Source organism: Tachypleus tridentatus, chromosome 7 (assembly GCF_004210375.1).
Source record: "Tachypleus tridentatus isolate NWPU-2018 chromosome 7, ASM421037v1, whole genome shotgun sequence".
Lineage (NCBI taxonomy): Eukaryota > Metazoa > Arthropoda > Merostomata > Xiphosura > Limulidae > Tachypleus > Tachypleus tridentatus.
Window position 1 is genome coordinate 54,598,049 of NC_134831.1, and position 22,823 is coordinate 54,620,871.

General features: G+C 33.5%; 1 protein-coding gene across 3 annotated transcripts in view; it reads right to left on the minus strand.

The window, feature by feature from the left end:
* Positions 1-2,525: 2,525 nt before the first annotated feature.
* LOC143257998 (uncharacterized) overlaps positions 2,526-22,823 on the minus strand; it is a 29,827-nt gene continuing 9,529 nt past the window's right edge. For all 3 annotated transcript variants that reach the window (XM_076517039.1, XM_076517040.1, XM_076517041.1), the window contains exons 2-5: positions 21,791-21,909; positions 15,016-15,225; positions 12,907-12,999; positions 2,526-2,701 (exon numbers count right to left, since the gene is read on the minus strand). In XM_076517039.1, the coding sequence (XP_076373154.1) occupies positions 2,690-2,701; positions 12,907-12,999; positions 15,016-15,225; positions 21,791-21,880 (405 nt within the window). In that variant the 5' untranslated portion in view covers positions 21,881-21,909 and the 3' untranslated portion in view covers positions 2,526-2,689. The remainder of the gene's footprint in view (positions 2,702-12,906; positions 13,000-15,015; positions 15,226-21,790; positions 21,910-22,823) is intronic.

A 22,823-nucleotide genomic window follows, 5' to 3' on the forward strand; every position in this document is an offset into this window, starting at 1 on the left:
GATTGGTGTTCTGTTTTTATGTTGAAAGATCTGAAAAAATATCTGGTAGAAATACATAATAGAGTGTGACTGATCGTACGTTTTCTCTTACTTTTAAAGTCTATTAGTAACTGTTTGTGAACAAACTTCGTATGCTGCTAACTCAACTACCATAATATCATTATTGTCAATGCATCCATCGCAAGAGGAAGTCAGTTTTATAATCTGGTTTACCATTCGACAGATTTCTGTTCTTTGCTGCTCAGAGAGCTGAAGTTTGGTAAAGAACTAAGACAGATTACATATAGCATCTATATGTATATAATAACAAAACAGAGACAGGAGAAGAATTTCTTCCCACGAACAAGAAATGATAATCTCAGATTTGTAAATTGCCATTTATAACAAAGATTCTTATTCAGTTGCTCGAGGTGTGAGACGGATCGATTGTTTGTCACACAGTTGCTTAATTTTCATACTAATGGTTTTTCCCCTAGTTGGATGTGTCGCTATGCAAATTGATTGCGAAAGTCATGTCCAGTTTAGGTTACTCAAGACGTGGTGGGAATATTTAATATTTGGGTGATTACTAGGAAAGCGTATTCGGGGTATTTAAGAGACAAATGGGCATTATATATAGTCATTTACTATCTAAAATCAGTTAATGCAAAAAAAGCTTAATTATGTCGTTCTGTCAATGACTAAGATGTTCATTTACTTTAAATGTAAATTTTCTTACCTCACAATGTTAATAATTATATTATAAAACAATCATGTTTAGCTACTAGATTTAACTAACATTTTATTATTATTTATACGTGCTGGTTTTCCTGTTAAATTTCGCGCAAAGCTACTCGAAGGCTACTTTAGAACCATTCAATATCACACACCGCCAACTGTTTGTCTACGCAGTTATGTTAGACAAGAAATACAGAATTAATTTACGTATATAAGCATGGACATGTTTGGCCACACAGTTTTATAGGTTTGGTGATCAGTTTCATGAATTTTTACTGGCAGATAATAGATGACAACCAGTAAATATCTACCTTTTTTCATATGGGTAACAATTTCAGTTGATACGGAATGCGATTAGGAAATCTAGTACAAAATATCGTAAAACATATCCGATGTTTAGTAAAACTGGGTGTGACCTGAACTTCGTGAACCAAATGGTTTATAGTTTGCGTCCTGTAGCCGCAAAATCGAACTCGATATTTTGGGACCGTCGGTGCTTTATAAGAATGGCGGTTATAATCCGTTATTTGATTAGATTAGTTCAAGCATTGGTTGTGGTTAGTGTTGTCTAGCGGTTTTCTCTCTAGCTAGTTTATCAGTTCAAAATGAGGGCGAAGATAAGTCCTTTTGTAGCTTTGCGATAACATTCAAAATAAATTATCATGAGTTACATCACTGAGTGTTGGATATATTAGTATTTTTTTTCCTTCTATGTGTGAGAGGGGTTGTAAAAAGACAGTTGAATTAATTATCGCTTTATTACCAGTATTAACAACTTGGTTTTTGGATTTAAATGTTTTTATTCTAGATAAGAATGATTTATGTGACCAGATGTCAGCTTTTTATTCATCGTATCTGGTCATTAATGAGTTGTAACTTGATACTTAACTATGGTAATATAGACAAGAAGAGATGGTGACGATTTCACTATGACAAAAATTAATATTTGTCAAATATAGTTTTACTCTTGTGACTTTAAAAAACATTATCCATTTACCTTTTATTAAAGTTTTTCATATATGTGTGCTATATTTTATATCATCATTGAATCAGAAGGTTAGCGCAAAGATACACAATGGGCTATACATGCTGTGCCCACCTCGAGCACAGAATATTGTAAGCAATAGACGTAATCAGAAGGAACCAAAAATATATTCACAGGTGATCAAAGGAGAGTGACTTTTTTTAAACATTGAATTTTTTATTCTGCTTTGACAGTACTCTTAGCCCATAACCAGTCAGTTGTGTTTTTATACACTCATATCCAAGATTGTAAGTATCTCAATCGTCTTATATGACGGACGTCAGGAGAGAAAAACTCACTTTATCATTTTCTCTATGTTTCTTTTTCTCAAAAGGGTTTGTGCTTTTTGTGTCTATGTATACGGTAGAGTGTGAATCTGATACTATACCACTGATTTGCCATTGGGTATTATACACTATTTAAATACCTGACAACCAATCACAATATCATTCGTTAATTACGTAGAACCGTTTTTCTGTAATGAGTAGGTTTATTCTAAAAGTACATTTTTATTCTTCACTCATATCTGTGCTTGGTAATTGAGTTTGTTTAATCCAGGTAACGGATGCTAATAATAATAATCTTACCATTTTGATAACAGACTATACTAAACAGATTAGGTGGGTAAATACGTGAAAAAAGAAGTAAGATCTGAATGAAATACAAATTGCCTAATTTATATTATGCACACAGAAGTAGCTTAACATATAAGATAAACCAGTACGATATAAATTTTCAACATTTTGACTTCCAAGGAATAGATAAAAGTCAACATTGAACAAGCTTAAAGGATTGCTACTTTATTTAATATAAGCATCGTTACTGATAAACTGATACAAATTATACACACTAGAAGACAGATCTCTAAATTTATATTTAATTTAACCTTAAAGCCTTTTGGCTTCATTTTGGGTGAGATCAGCCTGGGCTTCTTTCTGCTTATTTTCGTTAATCTTCTTCCTGAAAATTGATCAAATACAGAAAGTTGAGAAGGTAAAACAAAAAGGCTTAGCTAGTTAAAAAGTAAATACGAGTTATGATATTTTTGAGATAAGCATCACATGTTCAACTTTTTAAGTTTGGAAGAGAAACTGATGACATTTCTTTAAAGTCAGGTGTTTTTGTACGTTTCTTTCTAATCAATGTTAAAAAAGAAAAAAATGTCAGGTTTTTGGAAACTTTTGAAGGTAGCCAAGGATAGAGAGATATTAATGTATATTACTAAAATGCAATGTTTACGCTTAAGATTTTTATTGTAAAAATAATAATATTTTATAAGTTATTGCTTTCCATCATTAACTTTGTGATTACGTTAAATAAGATGTGACACAATTGAAGTCAGTTTTTTTTTTAAACATGCATTGCTTACAATAGTGTAAACGAACTTTGGAATAAAAGGAAAGGTTAAAAAATCCTTAGTGGACTTTAACACCACATAAAATAACAAAAAAAACATTAAATGTTCTAAATGAGTATTTTGCTAGGAAAAGGAAATTATCAAATTAAATTAAAAGTAAATTCGTTATCATAGAATAATTTATATAGACAAGATAAAAGCAAAGGACCATAAGTGTTCATAAACATATGGATAATTATTTACTGGTACGTGTATAAACCATGGGAAAGTCATATAAAATAGGATGACCAAAAAAAAAAAAAGGAAAAATAAACCGAAATAATTTATATTTTTCTTTTTTTATAATTGAAGGAGAAAGGTTCATTTGCTTGACAGTTAATATTAGGCCTAGGAGTTAAATCAAATTACTTTTAGTCCATGTTTTGTTAAACGATAACATGATTATGTTGGGCAAGCGCAATCATTTATGTTTTTATCGCACTTTTATGATGAGGTGAAGGATTCAGTGGTATGTAGCATTAATTTCACTTCAATAAGTTCAGTTGATTAAGTGAAAAAAATCTTAGGTCGTTATTTTTTTATTACCGCCTTTATTACATGTTAATTGCATTTTTTCTCGAAATCTTATCCACGCTTGTAAGCTATTTTAAACGTGTCAGCTGGTATTGAGTCCACTTGATTATGAGTAAGAAGAAAATTAACATGCTCATGAACAGACATTTTCCATTGGTTATCATCCTCTCGTCTACTTAATGTAAAAAAAATTAAACAACAACACACGAAATAAAACATATATACTTAAAATGTTTGAAAAATCCAATTTGTATAGTGACCAACACAGCACTAGGATTCCTCTAAATATATATTTATAGGTACCTCTGACAAGAAGATAGAAAAAGCGTAAGAAACAATGGCATACAAATAAAACTTGGATAAAAACTGCATCATATAATCACTGAAATGTATCCTAATGAGACAAAAATCCATGGATGTAGGACCAGTGCAGCAGTGGGGATATACTGTTTTAAGAGATTTAACTTTCATGTAAATTTCACACATGGAACAAAATAACTAAAAAGAATGAGAAGCAGATATGCATGTTCAAACTCCCCACGCCTCATATCTAAAGATTATATTATGCCGTCTCAAGGTAGTTGGTCCTAACGCTATGGTCCCCCGATGGTTCAGTGGTAAGTCTAAGAGATAATAATACTAAAAATTGGATTTCGATACCTGAATGGTAGAGCACAGGTAACTAGTTTGTAGTTTTGTGCTTAACAATAAACAAGAATAAAAAATATAACGCAACAGAAATTTCAGAACTAAATCTAATAAATCAAAAATAAAACCAGGTTACTTAACCCTGGCCGCTGGAGGTATTAAGTATAACTTATTTTCAATTGTCAGCATTCAAACTCTCACACCAGCTATGTAACAGCATAATGAAGTATAAGACGTCTATGTCAATTTATTTTTGTATTTTGCACCTATGGCAAAGCTGCTAAAGATATCTGCTGCCGTCTATAATTTTGAACTACTAACCATAGGGAAGGTAGCAAATCAACAGCACCCTACCGCCCACAATTCATGCTAAGAGATGACAATCACGCTTATAAATTATCTATAGTTTAAAGTGTAGAGGGTCCAACCGGATTTTGGCCCGGCATAGCCCGGTAGTTAAGGAACTCGACCCGTAATCCGAGGATCGCGGGTTCGAATCCCCGTTATACCAAACATGCTCACCCTTTCAGCCTTGGGAGCGCTATAATGTGACGGTCCATCCCACTATTCGTTGGTAAAAGAGTAGGCGAAGAGCTGCCAGTGGATGGTAATGACTAGCTGCCTTCCTTCCAATCTTACACTGCTAAACTGGGGACGGATAGCGCAGATAGCCTTCGTGTAGCTTTGCGCGAAATTCAAACCAAACCAAACCTTACTATGGCTTATAATAAATTCAAATTAAAAAGTCTAGTTATTAGGCCTTTTAATGCTTGTTTTTGTTTGTTTGTTTGGAGTCAAGCACAAAGCTACACAATGGACTATTTGTGCTCTGCCGAAGACGGGTATCGAAACTCGGTTTATAAAGGTGTGAGTCCGCAGACATATTGCTGTGCTACCGAAAGGGAGGAGATATTTTCATATACATTTATTAGTTAAATCTCAATGGTTGTATGGCTTAAACGTGTTTCCATACTGTACTTTATTAGTAACACCAATGTACGCTAATTTATCAAGGAAGCACAGTTTAAAGTGAGTAGGATTTAATACCCGAAGTTCATTGTTTGAAAGATGTGTTGATCAAAATGTAAAAGATTCTAAAAGCAGGCCTTGCTGTCCCTCGTGTGAAGGTGTTTCTGGTTTCCCATTGTAACAAACGTATGTTGAGTCTAAGAGATATGCAAGTCTAAAACTCAAGAGCCATATCTTAGTTACCACCATGAGAAACTTATGTTGTCTTAAGGTTTAAAATCTCTTTGGGGTTAAAGTGTGACAGTTGTATCTTATTTCCATATGAAATATGTTCTTTGGAGAATAGAGATATATGTTACTAGATTGTGAAGAATGTTCAAGTTGAGATAGTTATTTTAATGAGACAAATATCTGCTTAATTCTACTTTATTTACACACCAGAGGAAGTTAGCACCGATCAAAATACAAGTTCTCCTCCCGAAGTTGCGGAGTCCTGTTGCAGCATGTTTGTCAACGAGCAGTCTTTATTTCGGATGTTTGTTTTTGTTTGTTTGTAGTTAAGCACAATGTTACACGATTGGCTCTCTGTGCTCTGCTCACCACAGGAACTGAAACCCAGTTTCTAACATTGTAAGTCTGCAGACATACTGCTGTATCACTGGGGAGGGTTTCCTAATTCGGAACCGCTGACCTCAGGGAGACAACCTTTTAGTTTACTATGGTTAATCGTTGTGTATAATTTTTATATTTTTTTGTATTTATTCTATGTCCCAGTGGGGTTTTTAACGTTAAATCTTTGTGTTTGATGACAAAGAAAGAAAATAATTTTTAATATCCATATAACATAATACAATTACTTCCACTACTATTATACACTTGAGGATTTTGGCACTGACCTGAATGTAGAATCTTCTCCATACAATTCAGTCTTTCTACTCAGATATTAATATCTTAAAAATTGCCAGTCGGTCTACTAATTTAATACCTAATGTATCAGTTCAACACAATAGCAAAAGAACAAATAAACGCAAGCTTAGTTTTGTATTAATAATTATTTAGTACAAAACTGCGCAGTCTAACTAAATTGATCAAAACTAACTGGGCCCCGTATGGCCAAGCGTGTTAAGGCGTGCGACTCGTAATCTGAGGGTCGCGGGTTCGCATCCCCGTCACGCCAAACATGCTCGCCCTTTCAGCCGTGAGGGCGTTATAATGGGACAGTCAATCCCACTATTCGTTGGTAAAAGAGTAGCCCAAGAGCTGGCGGCGGGTGGTAATGACTAGCTGCCTTCCCTCTAGTCTTACACTGCTAAATTAGGGACGGCTAGCACAGATAGCTCTCGAGTAGCTTTGTGCGAAATTCAAAACAAACAAACAAACAAACAAAACTAACTAGTGGATTAGAATATTTCAAAGAAATTATGTAGAATGTTAGTTTGACCATAATTAAAAAAAAGAGATAATTAGGTTCTTAAATATGTAATGAATTTACCGCTATACGTTTATTTTGACACCTACGTTTGTTTCGATTTGTTGAATGTATATTGCGCAAGTCTCGCCTATTCTTTAAATTTGTAGAAGATTCTTGAGTGTAAGAATCAACAATATTTATTTTACGAATACGCTAGCTTTTCTGAACATTTTTGAACATTCTAGAAACTTTTCTTAAGCTATATAAACCAACGTTCCAAGAGACAATATTATTATTATTAATAGTCAGCTACAGCTAGTATACTATAAACCTCGGATACCATAATTGTGATTCACGTTAATTAATCGGGAAACTACAGAACAGGAACAGGAAAGTTTATAGATTTTAAACATTACAAACCGTTCAAGTTCAGTGAATTGACCTTGGACGCTAGTATTTTTCATCGGTAAAAAGTCAATGCTTGAGCGAGATATGTGACAATATCAGTTAAGAATTAATTTGCTTGTCGTGAAAAGTTGGATTGTTAATAAAATATTCAGTTCCAGACCAGGTTTAAAGACTCAGTAGTGTTTGTAAAATTTGTATATAAACCATCATTTGTAATAGCTATTAGTAACAACCGTTATTATAAACTGCATTGTTTTTTGTTTATATATTAAAATATACAGAATTGAAAAAAAATAAAATTGTATGTGTCAATATTGTTGGCAAACATTATAAATTTGATATATATGAACATCAAATTAACTTCTAAATTAAAATTTCCGGTTATTTGAAATAGTAATACGTAATTTACATAACGTAATAAATTGGAGACTCGTGCGAAATAAATTATAATACGAAACAGTGTGAGAAGCCTCTGTACGTTATTTTCTAGCCTCATCACCTCCACGCTACTAGGTCTGTTCATGTCTTAACTGACGACCATACATTTTGACAATGTTCCTGCAGCATGGTGTTCTTACAAAAGACGCCCGCCCGTGCAAAATATACCATATAATCAGTCGGTCATACTCTGTAACTATTTGCAAGGCTGTGATGTTATAATTATTGCTAACGGTTTCAGGATCTTAGAACATGCGATCAACGAAAAAATGTTTTCCATTAAAAAGAGCTTATAGATATACAAGGTGCGTCTTGTGTTGATCGTAAACCATACAGCGTTAAATAGTTTCATTATCTAGTTGCTTGAGACATGCAACAGTTTTCAGGAGATATGACTGGAAGCCTTGTCTGGGTGAAGATCTTCCCTAATGGACTCGTCCAGACAAACATCTCTGATATGTTTCTCAAGTATGTAACACACTATTAGTTGGAGCACGTGGACGGCTTTTTCTATGCTGAGTTTTGTGTTCGTGGATTATCACTTGCTATCAGACATCTTTATTGTTGACCACGGCTGAGATACGACTTGCTCTAGGTCTCTTTCTGGAAGGATCTGGATTTCCAAGTTAATCCTTGATTGTTTTTCAACGATATTGAGGCTATCCACAATTCTGAAATTCCGTATCCCCGATTTCAATACGACTTTATGACCCGAATATATGAATGTTTTGCATACATTTCCCAAAAACAATCATTTTTCTGCGACATTACAAAACATCAGTCAATGATAAAATGTCGTCCTGATACACATCGTTTCATTGCAGCTTTACATTGACTATGGTTGTCATGCGACTTGCTAAGTCGTATATTCAAAATAGTTTTCATACAACGCGCTCAACACTGTATCTTGTGAAAGGTATGTTGTGTTAATGAGTCAGACAATTTAACTATGAAAAGCTTAGTGAAAAATGTATAGAATATGAAAGCTATAGAGTTCAACGTAAGGAAACTATGATGAACAGAAAATAAATCACTTTAAAAAATGTCATTATCACATTCAAATACTCAAACCATTTTAGTGTTGTTATTTTAATTAGCTGTTGGTTTTATTAAATTATCAATTGCTTTACGCTCACCTTTTAATAATAAAGAGCTTACACGTTACATGTTTTCTTCCAGTGGCATTAACAGTACATCGGAAGGCCTACAAATGTTAAAAACAGGATTTCGATACCCATGGTAGTCAAAATACAAGTAGCCCAATGTGTAACTTTGTGCTTGACTACAAACTAAAGAAATTCGTGCTACATAAAAGGCTTATATGTGATATTGATAATAACCATTAACTGACCATTTTAAATGTTGCTTAAAGGAGTTGCATGGCATTACCAATCACTCATTTGTTCGATAATTGAGCACGTAACATTGTTCATTTCCTTTGGTAATGCAGAGTTTCTACAGAGCTACAGATAAAATGACGAATGGTGAAAACAAATGAGGTTTTATAGACTGTAACTGCCATAGATTTCCTTGGTGATTTAACACTTGCTCAAAATCAAACTAAAATTGCAGCAATCGTATTCCTAAGCCACACTGTTGGAAGTAGGTGTAATTGTAGAACCTCTTAATGAGAAACGCCTTCAGTAATAACGTCCCAGCGTTCAATACACAATAATTCGAACATGTCTTGCAGTCTGGGGTTAAGAATAATAGAGTTTTTGAAGGTACGCTTAAGCAGTTAATTTCTTATGCACGTAAGAAAGTGAGTTATTTCACGCTATTATGGTTTGTACGATTTATATATAAAACATCTATGCTATCGATATCAGATGTTCCTTACATTATTTTACGTGACATTTAAAACAAGAAAGACTGTTACACAAGACTGATAGTAATTTAGAATTTCTTTGAAAGATTTGAAAGATAACACTGGAATGGAAATATTGTGAAATAAAATATACATTGGTATTGGCACTTCAATAAGATCAAGTAAGCAGTAATGTTAAGTTTATTTTGAAATACTACTGTTAAACAAACTATTAAGACATATAATTAACAATTATTATTATATAAATCAGTTACAGAACTTGAAATCTGTCACAATAACACTGCAATGAATATTTATTTAGGGTGATAATCCAAAACACATATTCTAGGTTTCGATAAGCTTAGGACTGAAAGAGAGTTTGGTAAGAACCTAAGAGCACACATCAAGCGAAGAGCAGAAGTTAATATTTAAAGAAAATAAAAACAATTCGCCAAATTATCAAAATGACGAAATAAACAACACAAAAAATATATCCATTACTGTTTACCATCTTAAATGTAAAAATTACTCGCATCTCACTTAAACAATACGAGATGTCATAATTTGTTTTGTTTAGAATTTAGTGCAAAGTCACTTGAAGACTATCTGCACCAGCCATACCTAATTTAACGGTGATAAACTAGAGGGAACGCAGCTAGTCAACAACCCTCACCGCCAAACCTAATACCACCAAAACCGCGAGCAGTAAATACTGTTTTGAATTTTTCAGATATCTATAATCATGTCATTTAAATAATTTTTAAAAACTTGAGAAGGTCTTGCGTATAAAAATAGTATAAAATATTAATGAAAACGACGTTCTGGTGGTTTATCTAGTGAGATATACTCCTGTCGTGGTACTGATTAGGGTCAATTGAGGCGTATTTATCAACATAACACAGTACTATATGTATTTTCAGGATTGTCAATGCGAAACAACTTAGTTAGAACAGAGCGTGGCCTAATGTTTAATGTATTGGACTGTGGGTCCGACGGTTCACGGTTCGTGTCTTGTTGCCAAACACACACACACACAAAATCACATTCTGCACGCTAAGGCCATTAGTGCATTATAAAAATGACAGTTAAGCCCCTCTATTCGAATAGAGTAGCCAATGAATTCACGGTAGGTGCTGTTAACTAGTTGCCTTCCCTCTAACCAACGAGGTCAAAATTAAAGGAGCTAACAATAGATCATCCTTGTGCGATTATTCGTGAATATTCGAAACAAATCAACCATAAACTAATGCATGTGTTCTTCTTTTCTCCTTTTCTCTTTCCATTTCAATAACAGTTTTAGAGGCAATTCTACTTCATTAATTTGGGGTTTTCAGCTGCTTATTTAATTAAGTTTCTTTGATATGTAGATTTATTGTCATCATTCCAAACCGATCGCTTCTGACTTCTACACTGCACTCATGCGTGACACGTGGTACGCACTTTTGTAGTTGATTTGTTGTCATTCAGAGTATTTACATGCTTGCTCAATCTAGTGATATGTCCTATAGACTCTGCACAACAACCATGACGAGTAAACGCATAAACAACGTTAGATATTTTTTGTGCATAAACCTTATTTAGAAATTATTCAAAAAGGTTTACAATCTACACAAGGGCTATCTATGCTAGCCGTTTCTAACTTAGCAGTGTAAGACCTAGAGGGAAGGCAGCTAGTCATCACCACCCACCGCCAACTCTTAGGCTACTCTTTTACCAACGAATAGTTGGATTGAGCGTCACATTATAGCGCTCCCACGGCTGAGAGGGCGAGCATGTTTGGTGCGACGGGGATTCGAACCCGCGACCCTTAGATTATGAGTCGAACGCTTTAACCCACCTGGCCATGCCGGTCCTACCTCTAAGGTTTATTTGAAGTAGACTATACGAAAACATCACAGAATCGTTATCTTGTTAAAGGTTTACGTTTATCAGCGAAGGCAATATTATCGACGTCAACACTTTTCACACTTTATGATTTGTGGTTCATGTTATAAATGGGAAAATTACTCTATTTCAAAAAATAAATTATATTTTGTATCACTTTATGAAAATATTCATAAGTGTTTGTGATTATATAAACTCAGTGGATTAATATTTTTACAATGTTGGGAATACAACGAAGTCAAAGCTCAGTCCTGTAGAAGTTTGTGATAGTGAAAACCTTTACAGTCCAATATTTCTTTGTTGATGTGTGCTAAAACATTCAATATAGTAAGTTGATGATCCTCTGGATGTTCTATAGTAAATTTTACGCAATTATATTGACTGTTCAAGTACTTACTGAACCGACTTACTCAATTCGTTCAAAAAACGACAAAATGTATCATTCACGAACCTTTTATAGTATATTGGTGTGAAACTCTTCGGGTAATTCTTCAAATATGTTTTTTCTTAAATTATGGACATTTCACTTTAAATTAGTAATATATTTAGTTATTTTATGCATTTTGTATGAGCATGGCCTGGTGACTAAGGCGCTTGACTCGTAATCTGAAGATCGTGGATTCGAATTCTAGTCACCGAGAATGCTTGGTCTTTCAGTCTTCGGAACGTTATAATGTGGCGGTCAATTCTACTATTCGTTGGTAAAAAGAGTAGCTCAGGAGTTGGCGGTGGGTGGTATTGATTATCTGTCTTTTTTTCTAGCTTATCACAAATATATTTGGGACGGTTAACGCAAATAACTCATGTATTTTGGCACGAATTTCAAAACTAACCACATGCGTGATGTAATTTGTTGTAGGAAGATAAAAATGCATCATAAAACAGTTTACTTATTCAGATATAACTTGCTATGCTAGATGTAGGCAGCATGTTTAGCATAGCTTTGCATATTTTACTATTATGTTTATTGCTCAGAGTGAAGGTTTCTGTCTACTATATGGTTTGATCCAGCCGTTTTGTTTTTAAAGAGTTTATTAAGACATCCAAAATTTACGCTTTTCTATTGTTCCCTTCTTAATTGTTGTTAAGCTATGCATCTCGTATTACTGAATTAGAATAATGTGTTGCTATTCATAACTCTCAGACCCAGCATTGCCAGGTGGTTAAGGTGCTCGACTCATAATATGAGGATCGCGGGGTCGAATCCATGTCGCACCAAATATGCTCGCCCTTTCAGTCGTGGGGGTGTTATAATGTGACGGTCAATCTCACTATTCGTTGGTAAAAGAGTAGCCCAACAGTTGGCCTTGGGTGGTGATGACTAAGCTGCTTTCTCTCTAGTCTTATACTGATAAATTAGGGACGGCTAGCAGAGATAGTCCTAGTGTAGCTTTGCGCGAAATTCAAAACAAACCAAACCAAACCAAAAACAAACATAACTCTCATATCCATGGAAAATGTATTCATAAATATAAAAGTAGTCGCAAATATAATATACAGAGTCAGTATTTCTCACAGGACTCGATTCACGTTCCTTAGTTACTTATATTCCTTATATGTAAGAAACTCCATGAAAGACAAAACGTACAGTTTAAATATCTCTGGTTGATAAAATGATGACTCGTCCTTAAATAAATATCATGTATTAAAAATTAAAAATGACGACTTACATTTAAGGTTTGTATTCCTTCTAAAATCGGTCTTCGCTGACTCATCTTTGCAGCTAGAAAGTCCAAGATGGGACTGATTTTCTTGCGCTCCAACTGTAGTAATACATTGAAATTAAATTAATAACTTTGGTTCTTGTAAACGCAAAACTGCAACAAAGAACAAAACAGCGAAAACGCACATTCTATAACGATGGTTTCCAAACTGTGGACTCAGCAGATGGCCTGATGTAGCTTTGATATGAGAAAACACACACATATTCTAAACTGTGTATGGCGTGAAGGTGCTTGAAGTGTCTGAAGAGCTCCACCAAACGAAGAATAATTAACAAACGAAAGAAACATTTTATAAAAAACGTATTACATTTGGCAGCAAGGGTGTAGAAAAAAATCAAGGTTAATAGGTTAGGGTCAATGGAAAAGTTTGGGAACCACTGTTCTAGAAGCAAGATATTATGATATTTAACAACCAATATCTCATTATTATTCGAAGCGACTGAGCTTTCTCTTTAACTAAACCCGAAGATTCTCGAGATGTTACTTCAGGTTATAACCTTTAACAAGTTCAAAGTGGAGGATTTTTGCTGTTGTTTTTGGAATTTCGCACTGAGCTACTCGAGAGCCATCTGCGTTAGTCGTCTTCAATTTAGCAGTGATAGACTAGAGGAAAAATAAGTGGTGAATACAACTCGCCGCCAACTTGTGAGATTTCAATATCATTCTTATAACATATCCTCGGCCATAAAGCGCGGAGCGAGATTATTATTAGACAGTCCGACACATTAACTATTGGGCCACGCTCGGCCTAAAAGTGAAAGGAACGCGAGACATTGATAATGTTTACAACTTATGCGATTCAGCAAAAATCGCTAGAAATGCAAGTTAATATTCAGTCTTTGGGAGTTTAGAAATGACAGACGCTTTTATAAAAGCATATTAATTCACAAGCTTTGCTAATAAAGCAAATCTGAAACCTACTGTAAGTTTCATCAATGTGTAGACAGCAATATCAGAAACTAGATAAAATGAGATTAAATCTACAGACAGTGGATCTAAGATCAGAAAGTGATCGAAGCTAAATTCAGTTTACAATTATTTTTGATAAGACTGAAGTTAGCATACACGTTGGTCAAAAACACAAAATAACGTAGCATTAGGACTAATCATACATCTCATTCTGCAGGATCAGAAACTGTTCGGAACATGGTTCAGTGTAAACTTACTGAACTGAGAATGCGACATTAGTACGGATGTTGATTGTTCAGACCTTGAAAACAAGGTACAGTAACATCTTATACACTAGAGCATAATTAAAATATAATACGCCTAAAACTCTTTAATAAGTACAGGAAGCAAAATACTCTAGTCGTTTCCATAAAAAGTAAGAAAAAAGTTGGTTTCAAATTTTTAGTTTGATCTTCAATGAGTCGATGTTTAAAGCATATGTTATATAAGCTTATATGTTTATATATTTAAATTTCATATTTATATCTGTACAATTGTCATATACATTGTTTATATTTTATGAACCTAGTCATTGTAAAGATCATTTAGATGTTCATTGTACTAATTCGAGCTTAATTTTAGCATTAACTTAACAGTGTGTGCGTGTTTTCTTATAGTAAAGCCACATCGGGCTATCTACTAAGTCTACTGATAGGAATCGAACCCTTGATTTTAGCATTTAAATCCGTAGACTTATCGCTGCATAATTTAAGTTTTTATTTGGGAGAGAAAACAAATATATTTTATTGACAATCAAGTTACTATTTGAACATCTTTACAAGTGTCAAAAGATATATAAAAGTATTATTCAATTGTCCATCACTTTGTATACTCACTTAGTTGTTTTTTTAACTCAGCTTTGGAAAGAGAAATTGGGAACATTCATTTTTATGAAATTACTTTATAATAAACGTACCAGCACATTTAATTAATTTCAAGTTTGAAAATTCAAATAAATATTTCGGAGACTCAACGACATGACAGCGTCAAAAAATCACGGTGTGTTTTAAACAAAAATATCTATCATTTTGGAGAACAACGACAATGTAACTTCTAATAGAGAGCAGGAAGACACCGTGGCCCAACAGACACAACAAAGCTTCTTACCTGGTTCTTATCTGCAACTAAAGTTGCAGTTTTATCTGCTCGTTGCCGAAAAAGGTTCCACAATTCCACTTCAGCCATTATCTGCTTACTTAAACGTGATAAGAACTCTTCAGTGTCCATTCCAGTTGGTGACCTCTTCATACCACAACCAGTGAACGCGTTACAAAAGGGTCTTTTTTGATTCACTAGACCAGGCTGTCGCACAGCGTTCTACAACCAGAAGAATAATCTTGTCAGCTAAAAGTTAAGATTTTTGTCAAATTTGAAGTTATTTTCAAATAATATGAAAATATGATTTGGATTAACTGTAAATGGTTTTGTAAAATCTGAGCTAGCTGTTCCTAAATTTAACAGTGATAGGCTAGAGGGAAGGTAGCTAGTTAACACAACCAACCGGAAACTCTTGGGCTATTAATTTATCAACGAAATGTGGGATTAAACGTTACATTATAACAATCCCACAGCTTAAAGGATAATAGGTGTGATAAGGATTCGAATCCGCTACTCGCAAAATGTGTGTCTAATGCCCTAGCCATCAGGCCATAATTAAAAACGGAACTATAAGTGAATTTAAAACTGGTTGAAGTGCGAACTTCAGTTTTTTCTTTAATATATTGATCTAAAATTTGGTTCAGGTCATTTAACCACAATTGAAACATTATTGTAAAGCTATTAAAAATATGAAAATCGACTGTAACAAGAGAATTACACTAAGAATTTATAAAACATTAGTTAACGGTGATCCTTAATTGACTTATGTTAATAAAGGGCGCAATAAAATACTTCTTTTATTACTCTTACAAATACTCAACTTATTGTATTCATTGGTGAACCGGGCTCTTTTGATATCAGTGCTCATTTTGGTTCTAACTGCAGTAATTAACAATAATTATGTTCGGCAGAACTTCCTTAAAATCAAACATTACGATGATTTAACTTACTTCTCTATATATATTTAAACACATCTTGCGTTGTGCTACCTTATTTAATATTTTAAGTCATTTGTAATTATCATTATCATCATAGACAATCACGATGAGATAATGTAAATTAGTTCCGATCAACCCATAAGAAAACAAAGTGTATGCTGCTCATTAGCTCCGCTAATTAACTCACCAAACACACATTGTTATTAACCCTTATGGCATTTATATAAGCTTGTAATGCTCGTACGTGGACTTGCAATACCAAATATGTTGTGTAGTTAGTTGCTCTATACTCTATTATATCAGAAACTCATCTATATATTCGACAATCGTTAAGATTATTGTCGTTTACTACGGTAAAATATCAAACTTTTCGGTCAGAAGAATAAACACAAAAACTTTTAAATTCACATTACTTATTGTGTAATGAGATCAGTATATTTTTACAAATTCATGCCCATAAATAAGGATATTTTATAAGGTGTGTTCATTCGTTATTCGTATATGATTTGAAAAATAATACTGACGGACACCGTTTCTTTTTTCCTTCCAAATATGGATTATTACACGATTTTTGAAGAACAGTAGCACGCATACCTTGTTGGTCGTAGAGTTTTAAAGTGACAGGCAATAGAATTAACGTTAACTTACTACTTTTATACAATCTTCGCATAACGAAATATTTTGAATTTTCCTAGTTTGCTCTGTCCTTAAGTCCCCTAAAACAATATATTCTTAACAAAACTCATTTATTTATTGGATAGGGCGAAACAAACGGTATTTATTTAATAACCATTTGTGGCTTAGATTTTATTAAAATTGTTTAAAAGAGGAGTCAAACAAATAGCAAATACAGAGAGTACACTTGCCATTCCTATTTCTTTAGTGGAACTAAATAATTACCGTATTTAAGAAACTTATACAGGATCATCGTTCAGTCCTTTGTTTGCAGCAAGGACCCTTAATTCAAAATACTGCATACTCTCAAAGTTATAATTAAGAACATACTAAATAACTTCATATTTGCATAATGTAAACTCACTGATAATTTTTTTTTTAATTTCATATATAACTATGCCATGATGTATGCTAACAATATAAAAGCGTCAGGTCAGTGGAAACCAAACAACTTGGTTGAAGTAGGAAACACTTGAGTAGCTTTAGACATAAGATGAGATATAATCATATTCAAGCAAATTAAGTTTCTGGAATTTTGCATCATGACACGTAGGATACTTCAATCTTAACTGTGGTAGAAAAGCAGTCCGAACATAAAAAAATCGAAACTTTATGAACAATAAAATAAAAAGTTCTGCTAAGTATTAAGAATATTTTATGTTTCATACTTCACCTTGTGTGTTGAGTGAGAAATATTTATAAACAGAGTGCTAAGTCTTTAGGGGCAGTACCCCAATAAGTTGTCGCATAATTTTATTAATTTATAACACTAAAGTTCTCTGCGGTGGACAGAGCCTATTATGGAACATGTTCTCCGCTGGTACAGCAATAAGTCTACGGATTTACACCGTTAAAATCAGGAGCTCGATTCCCCTCGATGGACTCAGCAGAGAGCTCAGTATGACTCTGCTATAAGAAAAATACACACTCATTGTGGGTCTTTCATGTGTTTTAATCCAATTATGTAACCTTGCACTAAAACAGACAAAACAATAGAGATAGAAATAGTGAGCTTTGTAGTCCATAGTTTTAGTGTTATGACTTTCAAGCGATCTACACTAATTGGGCCCGGCATGGCCAGGTTGTTAGGGCGCTAAACTCATAATCTAAGGGTCCCTGGTTTGAATTCCCTTCACACCAAATGTGCTCGCCCTTTCAGTCGTGGGTGCGTTATAATGTTTTGGTCAAGCCCGCTACTCGTTGATAAAATAGTAGCCAAATAGTTGGCGGTAGATGGTGATGACTAGCTGCCTTCCGTCTAGCCTTACACTGCTGAATTATGGACGGATAGCGTAGATAGCCCTCGTGTAGCTTCGCGCGAAATTTAAGAAAGAAAGAAACAAATTATACTCTAATTACCAAATAAATATATTATAGTTCTTTACTCTTTTAGAAACTGAGAATAGACTGTAATTTTAATGTTTGTTACACATATTACTACATGCATAAATATAATGTCCTTTTATAATTCACACATAACATTATTTATTATTAATATTTAATTTGTTCCGATATAGAATTTCGCAGCTTTTTTTTGGTCCTCTTTGAAGCAGAACATAATGGAATTGTTATTTCTTTTTTCTTGTAACTTATAAACCTCGTTTACTTCTAAATTATAAAATAAAAGTCTTGAAAGCTCTCTTAACTGCATATAGCAGTGCGTTAACAGTTATTTTGGTGAAATACCCAAAGCGAGAGTGTGGGTACACCTTCAACTAAGTGTGTTTTGTAATAACAAAACACCAACATTTAAGAAAAACCTACTTCCAATTTCGAAATTGCTAATTTTTAAATACAGATTTTTTTATGTGAACTTATGCATTATTAAAACTATGTCATACAACTTGTGTAGCTACTTAAGTAAATTAAATCTGGCCACTCTTAGATTGTGGTGACAAGAATTTATTTGAACTTAGATTTTTTTGAAAAAAAACCCCAAAAATAACAACGATTTTGAGCTGTAAAGTACGTTCATTGTACAATATTAAACAGTTTACTAGAACACAATATTTCATATAGCATGTAATGGTAACCTAAGTGTAATTTGTTCTCAGGATAATTCGTAAAGTTATTAGTTAAACCATCTAGCATTACTACAGTGTGTGTGTGACATGGGACCCAATTACTTTCTGTAGAGCTGAACAAGAAATGAGATTTACAGCTTGTCACGGCCTTCTAGATGCTTCACGTCGCTTACAATAATAAGTTGTAACATCTTAAGCCTGTCACTACAGGGCGGCTTGTAAAGAAATACAATTAGCCAATTATGTGTTAAATTATTTGTGGATTCTCAGACTACGTTTCCGAGTGCGATGTGCTCAACGGCTCTTTCTATAAATACGGACAGTCATTAGACTGCAAATTATTATTATACTTTTTAATTAAATATAACACAAAATATAATATGTTTCCAAGCGTATCTCAATAGAAGCTCAAGAACATTCACTTTAAAACAGATGAGCTTGTACATACTATCTTTTTATAATTAATACATATCATTATTTGTTATCAATATTTAATTTGTGCCGATGTAGAATTTTGCAGCTTTCTTTTCTTCTTGTTGTTGAAGAGCTCTTCCTAAACATAAAGGAGTTCTTTCTTTCTTGTATCTAATTCTTATCAATACCATTTTAAAAGTAATTTCTGTTCCTACTGGTACAGCGACAAGTCTGAGATCTTATAACGCTAAAAATCGGGGTTTGATGCTCGCAATGAGCAGATTTTTAAGCTTTGTGCTCAACAAAAAAGTGATGTGCTCAAAAGAATGGCTCACACATGTTGTTGATATAAGAGTTATAATCAACATTTGTCCTCAGTGGTAAAAACGTGGCTTCGATACCTATGGTGGGTGCAGCTCATTGTGTAGTTTTGTGTTAAACAGTAAGCAAACAAAGCCAACGTCTGTCTTATATATTGAATTTTATGTTTTTCATAAATAACGAGGTAAGACTTAAAAACGTAGTTTGTTGTGGAATGGCAAAAGTTATGGTACTTTTAAATAATTGCTAAAAGCTCATAGAAGTGATTTTACAGTAAATCACATTTGTATGTGCATTTTGTTTTTATGTAAAAGCCAGTAAAGCTATCTATCTTTGTCTCTAGTTTTTAATTACTGACCAGAGGATGGCAGCCAGTAAGTAGCATTCTACCATCTACTATTTACGTTAAGGAGTTGACTTTCACACCTATAACGCGCCCACAGTTAAAAGTCCAGGGAACGTTTTTTGTTAAAGTGTATAGGTTTGAACACGTTTAATAAGTTCTGAAATGCAGAGCTCTACCACAGGGCAAATTCGCACCCGAAATAAAAAAATGTATCTAATATTTTCTAGAAATAAGGTTGTTATTTTCAATGTGATTCATTGTCCAAATCTAAGTCAGTGACCTTTAAGATCCAAGCACAGCCATTCCTAATTTCTAACTGCTGCCCAGAGGAAGGAAACTATTAAGTAGTACCCGCCGCCTATGAAGCTATTTTTAACAGAATAACAATATTTAAAATCTGAATTGTAACGTCCTTGGAGACTGTGTTCAACGACAAATCGCTCCTCGAACCTTAGATTTTTAAATCTGTAGTCCAGAATTTTAATCACCATTCTCAATAAGATCGGTCTCTTAAGAGAACCAACTTATAAAAACGCCAACATATATGATGAAAATGTTATTGGAGATACGTTAGGGTTTCCCGGAGTTTAACAGTAAGCTTACATACCTATAACGCTAAAGTCTGAAGTTTGATTCCCCAAAGTGCACATAGCTCATTGTGTAGCTTTATGCTAAAGCAGCACACACACAGCCACTAAGTGTGTAACAAATTACGCCATTTTATATCTTTAATAAAAACATTGTAGCACTGAAGTTTTCCGTTATAACAACTGGAAAGTTAGGATGGTTTCCCTGATGCCAACTTGACGCTCATCAAAGGTTGTACTTATTTTGAAATAGACCTTTGTGTGTTGCTCTCCACACTCACTCAAATGATGATTTATAACTGCAGCAGTGTTAGCTTTATTAAATACAGCGTGTTCATCCATAAGTGATGGCAAGCTTTGAAATGTTGACACGATATAAAGTCTTGTACACAATGTACAGCACGCAATGACGTAAACTACTCGTTTTAAATCCAAACAATCAACGTATCTGTGACTTTTAATGGCAACAGGACAATTTCCAGTAATATGTGTTTGTGCCTTTGACAGCTAGCCGTAAGCCCCCTCAGCTAGATATATAACGATTTTATGTAAATATAAAGATTTGAAATGCCATAATCAGCTCATATGAGATGGGTAAGTGTGCTCTCAAGGATAACTAAAGAAAACACTGATTTAGAACGATATTGTGATGACAGATATAAGCTGTCAGATTAGTATTTAATATCCATGAACTATATGTATATTTGTATAAGAAGTTATTAACTGAACCTCGTCTGAAGTGAGAAAGATATAACCTAAAAATGAGATGTCCAAATTAAACAAAAACAGTGAAAATTGTCACCTGTTCATATTTAAGAAGAAAAGTGTTTGTTTAAAGTATCATAATAAAGATTTTACAAAAAAACGTCTCTTTTTATCAGAATAAGAATGAAATTTTCATATTATTTTAAACACAATTCTAACTTTAAAAAATCACAGACAAGGATACATGAAGAAGTTTACAGCTCATACATTTCCTATTGAGAAATCGTAAAAAAAACGAGACAATGATTCCGGATTAAGCCTAAGATTTATTTTTTCAACAGCACACGGTCAGTTTGCTTGAAAAGACCACTGTATAATACTGATGACTTGTTCATATTATGCTCATGTCTTGCACTCAAAGTAAGTAGCAAATGCGGAGCTCAACGTTTGCTATTCTAGCTTCAATTTCACTACAGTTTCGTAAACCTCGTGTTGTGCTGAAAGGTAGACACGTTTATTCTGTAAAGCCAAACTTTTCTTAGTTAAACAAACATAAAAAAGAAGAAAACACGACTTAATTTTGTATATAACCTCAAAGAACATTCGATTTTAAATAGCCCAATGCGTAGCTTTTGCTTAACAAATACTAATAATAATACCTATGCTGACAAAATATGCTAAGTTCCAACTTTGCCATTTCTTGTGACATGGTCTGGTAAGTTCATAAGCTATCAGAACTTTAAAAAACACAATAAAATGACAGTAAACACTCACTCGCTTCTGAAATGTTGACTCCACTAAGCCAGTTGCAATTACTATGGCCATTACCAGAAAAAAAGTCATGGAACGCTGAGTTGGAGACATCTTTGGAGCACAAGTGGAGATTATTCTTTCTAAATTTCAAGAAATAAAAATAAATCATTCAGAAAAAATTCTAAAATGTCAAGATTCAACCAAATTACAATGTAAATATCGGTATATCATTTGTTAGTTTTTGCTTAACGTTACTTAGAAAATAACCAGAAATAATCGTTTATTGAAATCTTTGGTAAGCTGAGCTTGAAATGTTGTTTCCTATTCACTCACTAACACCAGCAGGAAATCGTTAATGTCTTTTGTACAAACGTTTAGTTTACTCAGTGCTTCTGATCTCTTCAATAACATAATGTTTAAACAAAGCTTTGATAAAACAACTTTTATAAATCAGATGAAACGGAGAAAATGCATCATCATTTATCATAACCTCTAATATCTTTTGAATGAATCTCTTCATTTTGCTTTGTGTGTGATAGATTGTACACTTCTGTGATTAGATGGTTTAGTGATTATATACTTAGTTGTTTTGGGTAAGAGAGTATGAATAAACAAATATGGTCATTTGATGCTATTGGACGAATACCCATCTTCTTTTCATCTTTCACTGTGTTTGTCAATAGATATAAATAAAGTAAGTGCATTTATATAATTCGTATTTACATATCTTAACCTTTATATCATTCAACCTATTGTTTTTTTTTTCTGCCATTTAATAATAACATGGTTTATTTTTCGTATTAATAATGGCAACTTTCTTCCCATAAAGCAAAGCTTACCAGGTTATAATTAAAATTTGGAAAGAAATGTAGAAACACAAGTAAAAAAACTTACATATGTATATGTATGACTGAGTTATTTTACATTTTTACTAAACAATTCTTATTTATCTATTGTCAACCATCACTACACTGAGCGATGACATCGATTATATAAATATTTATGTGAGGTTATGTTCAAACTTTTTTTCTCTGGTCTGACATATACCAATCAT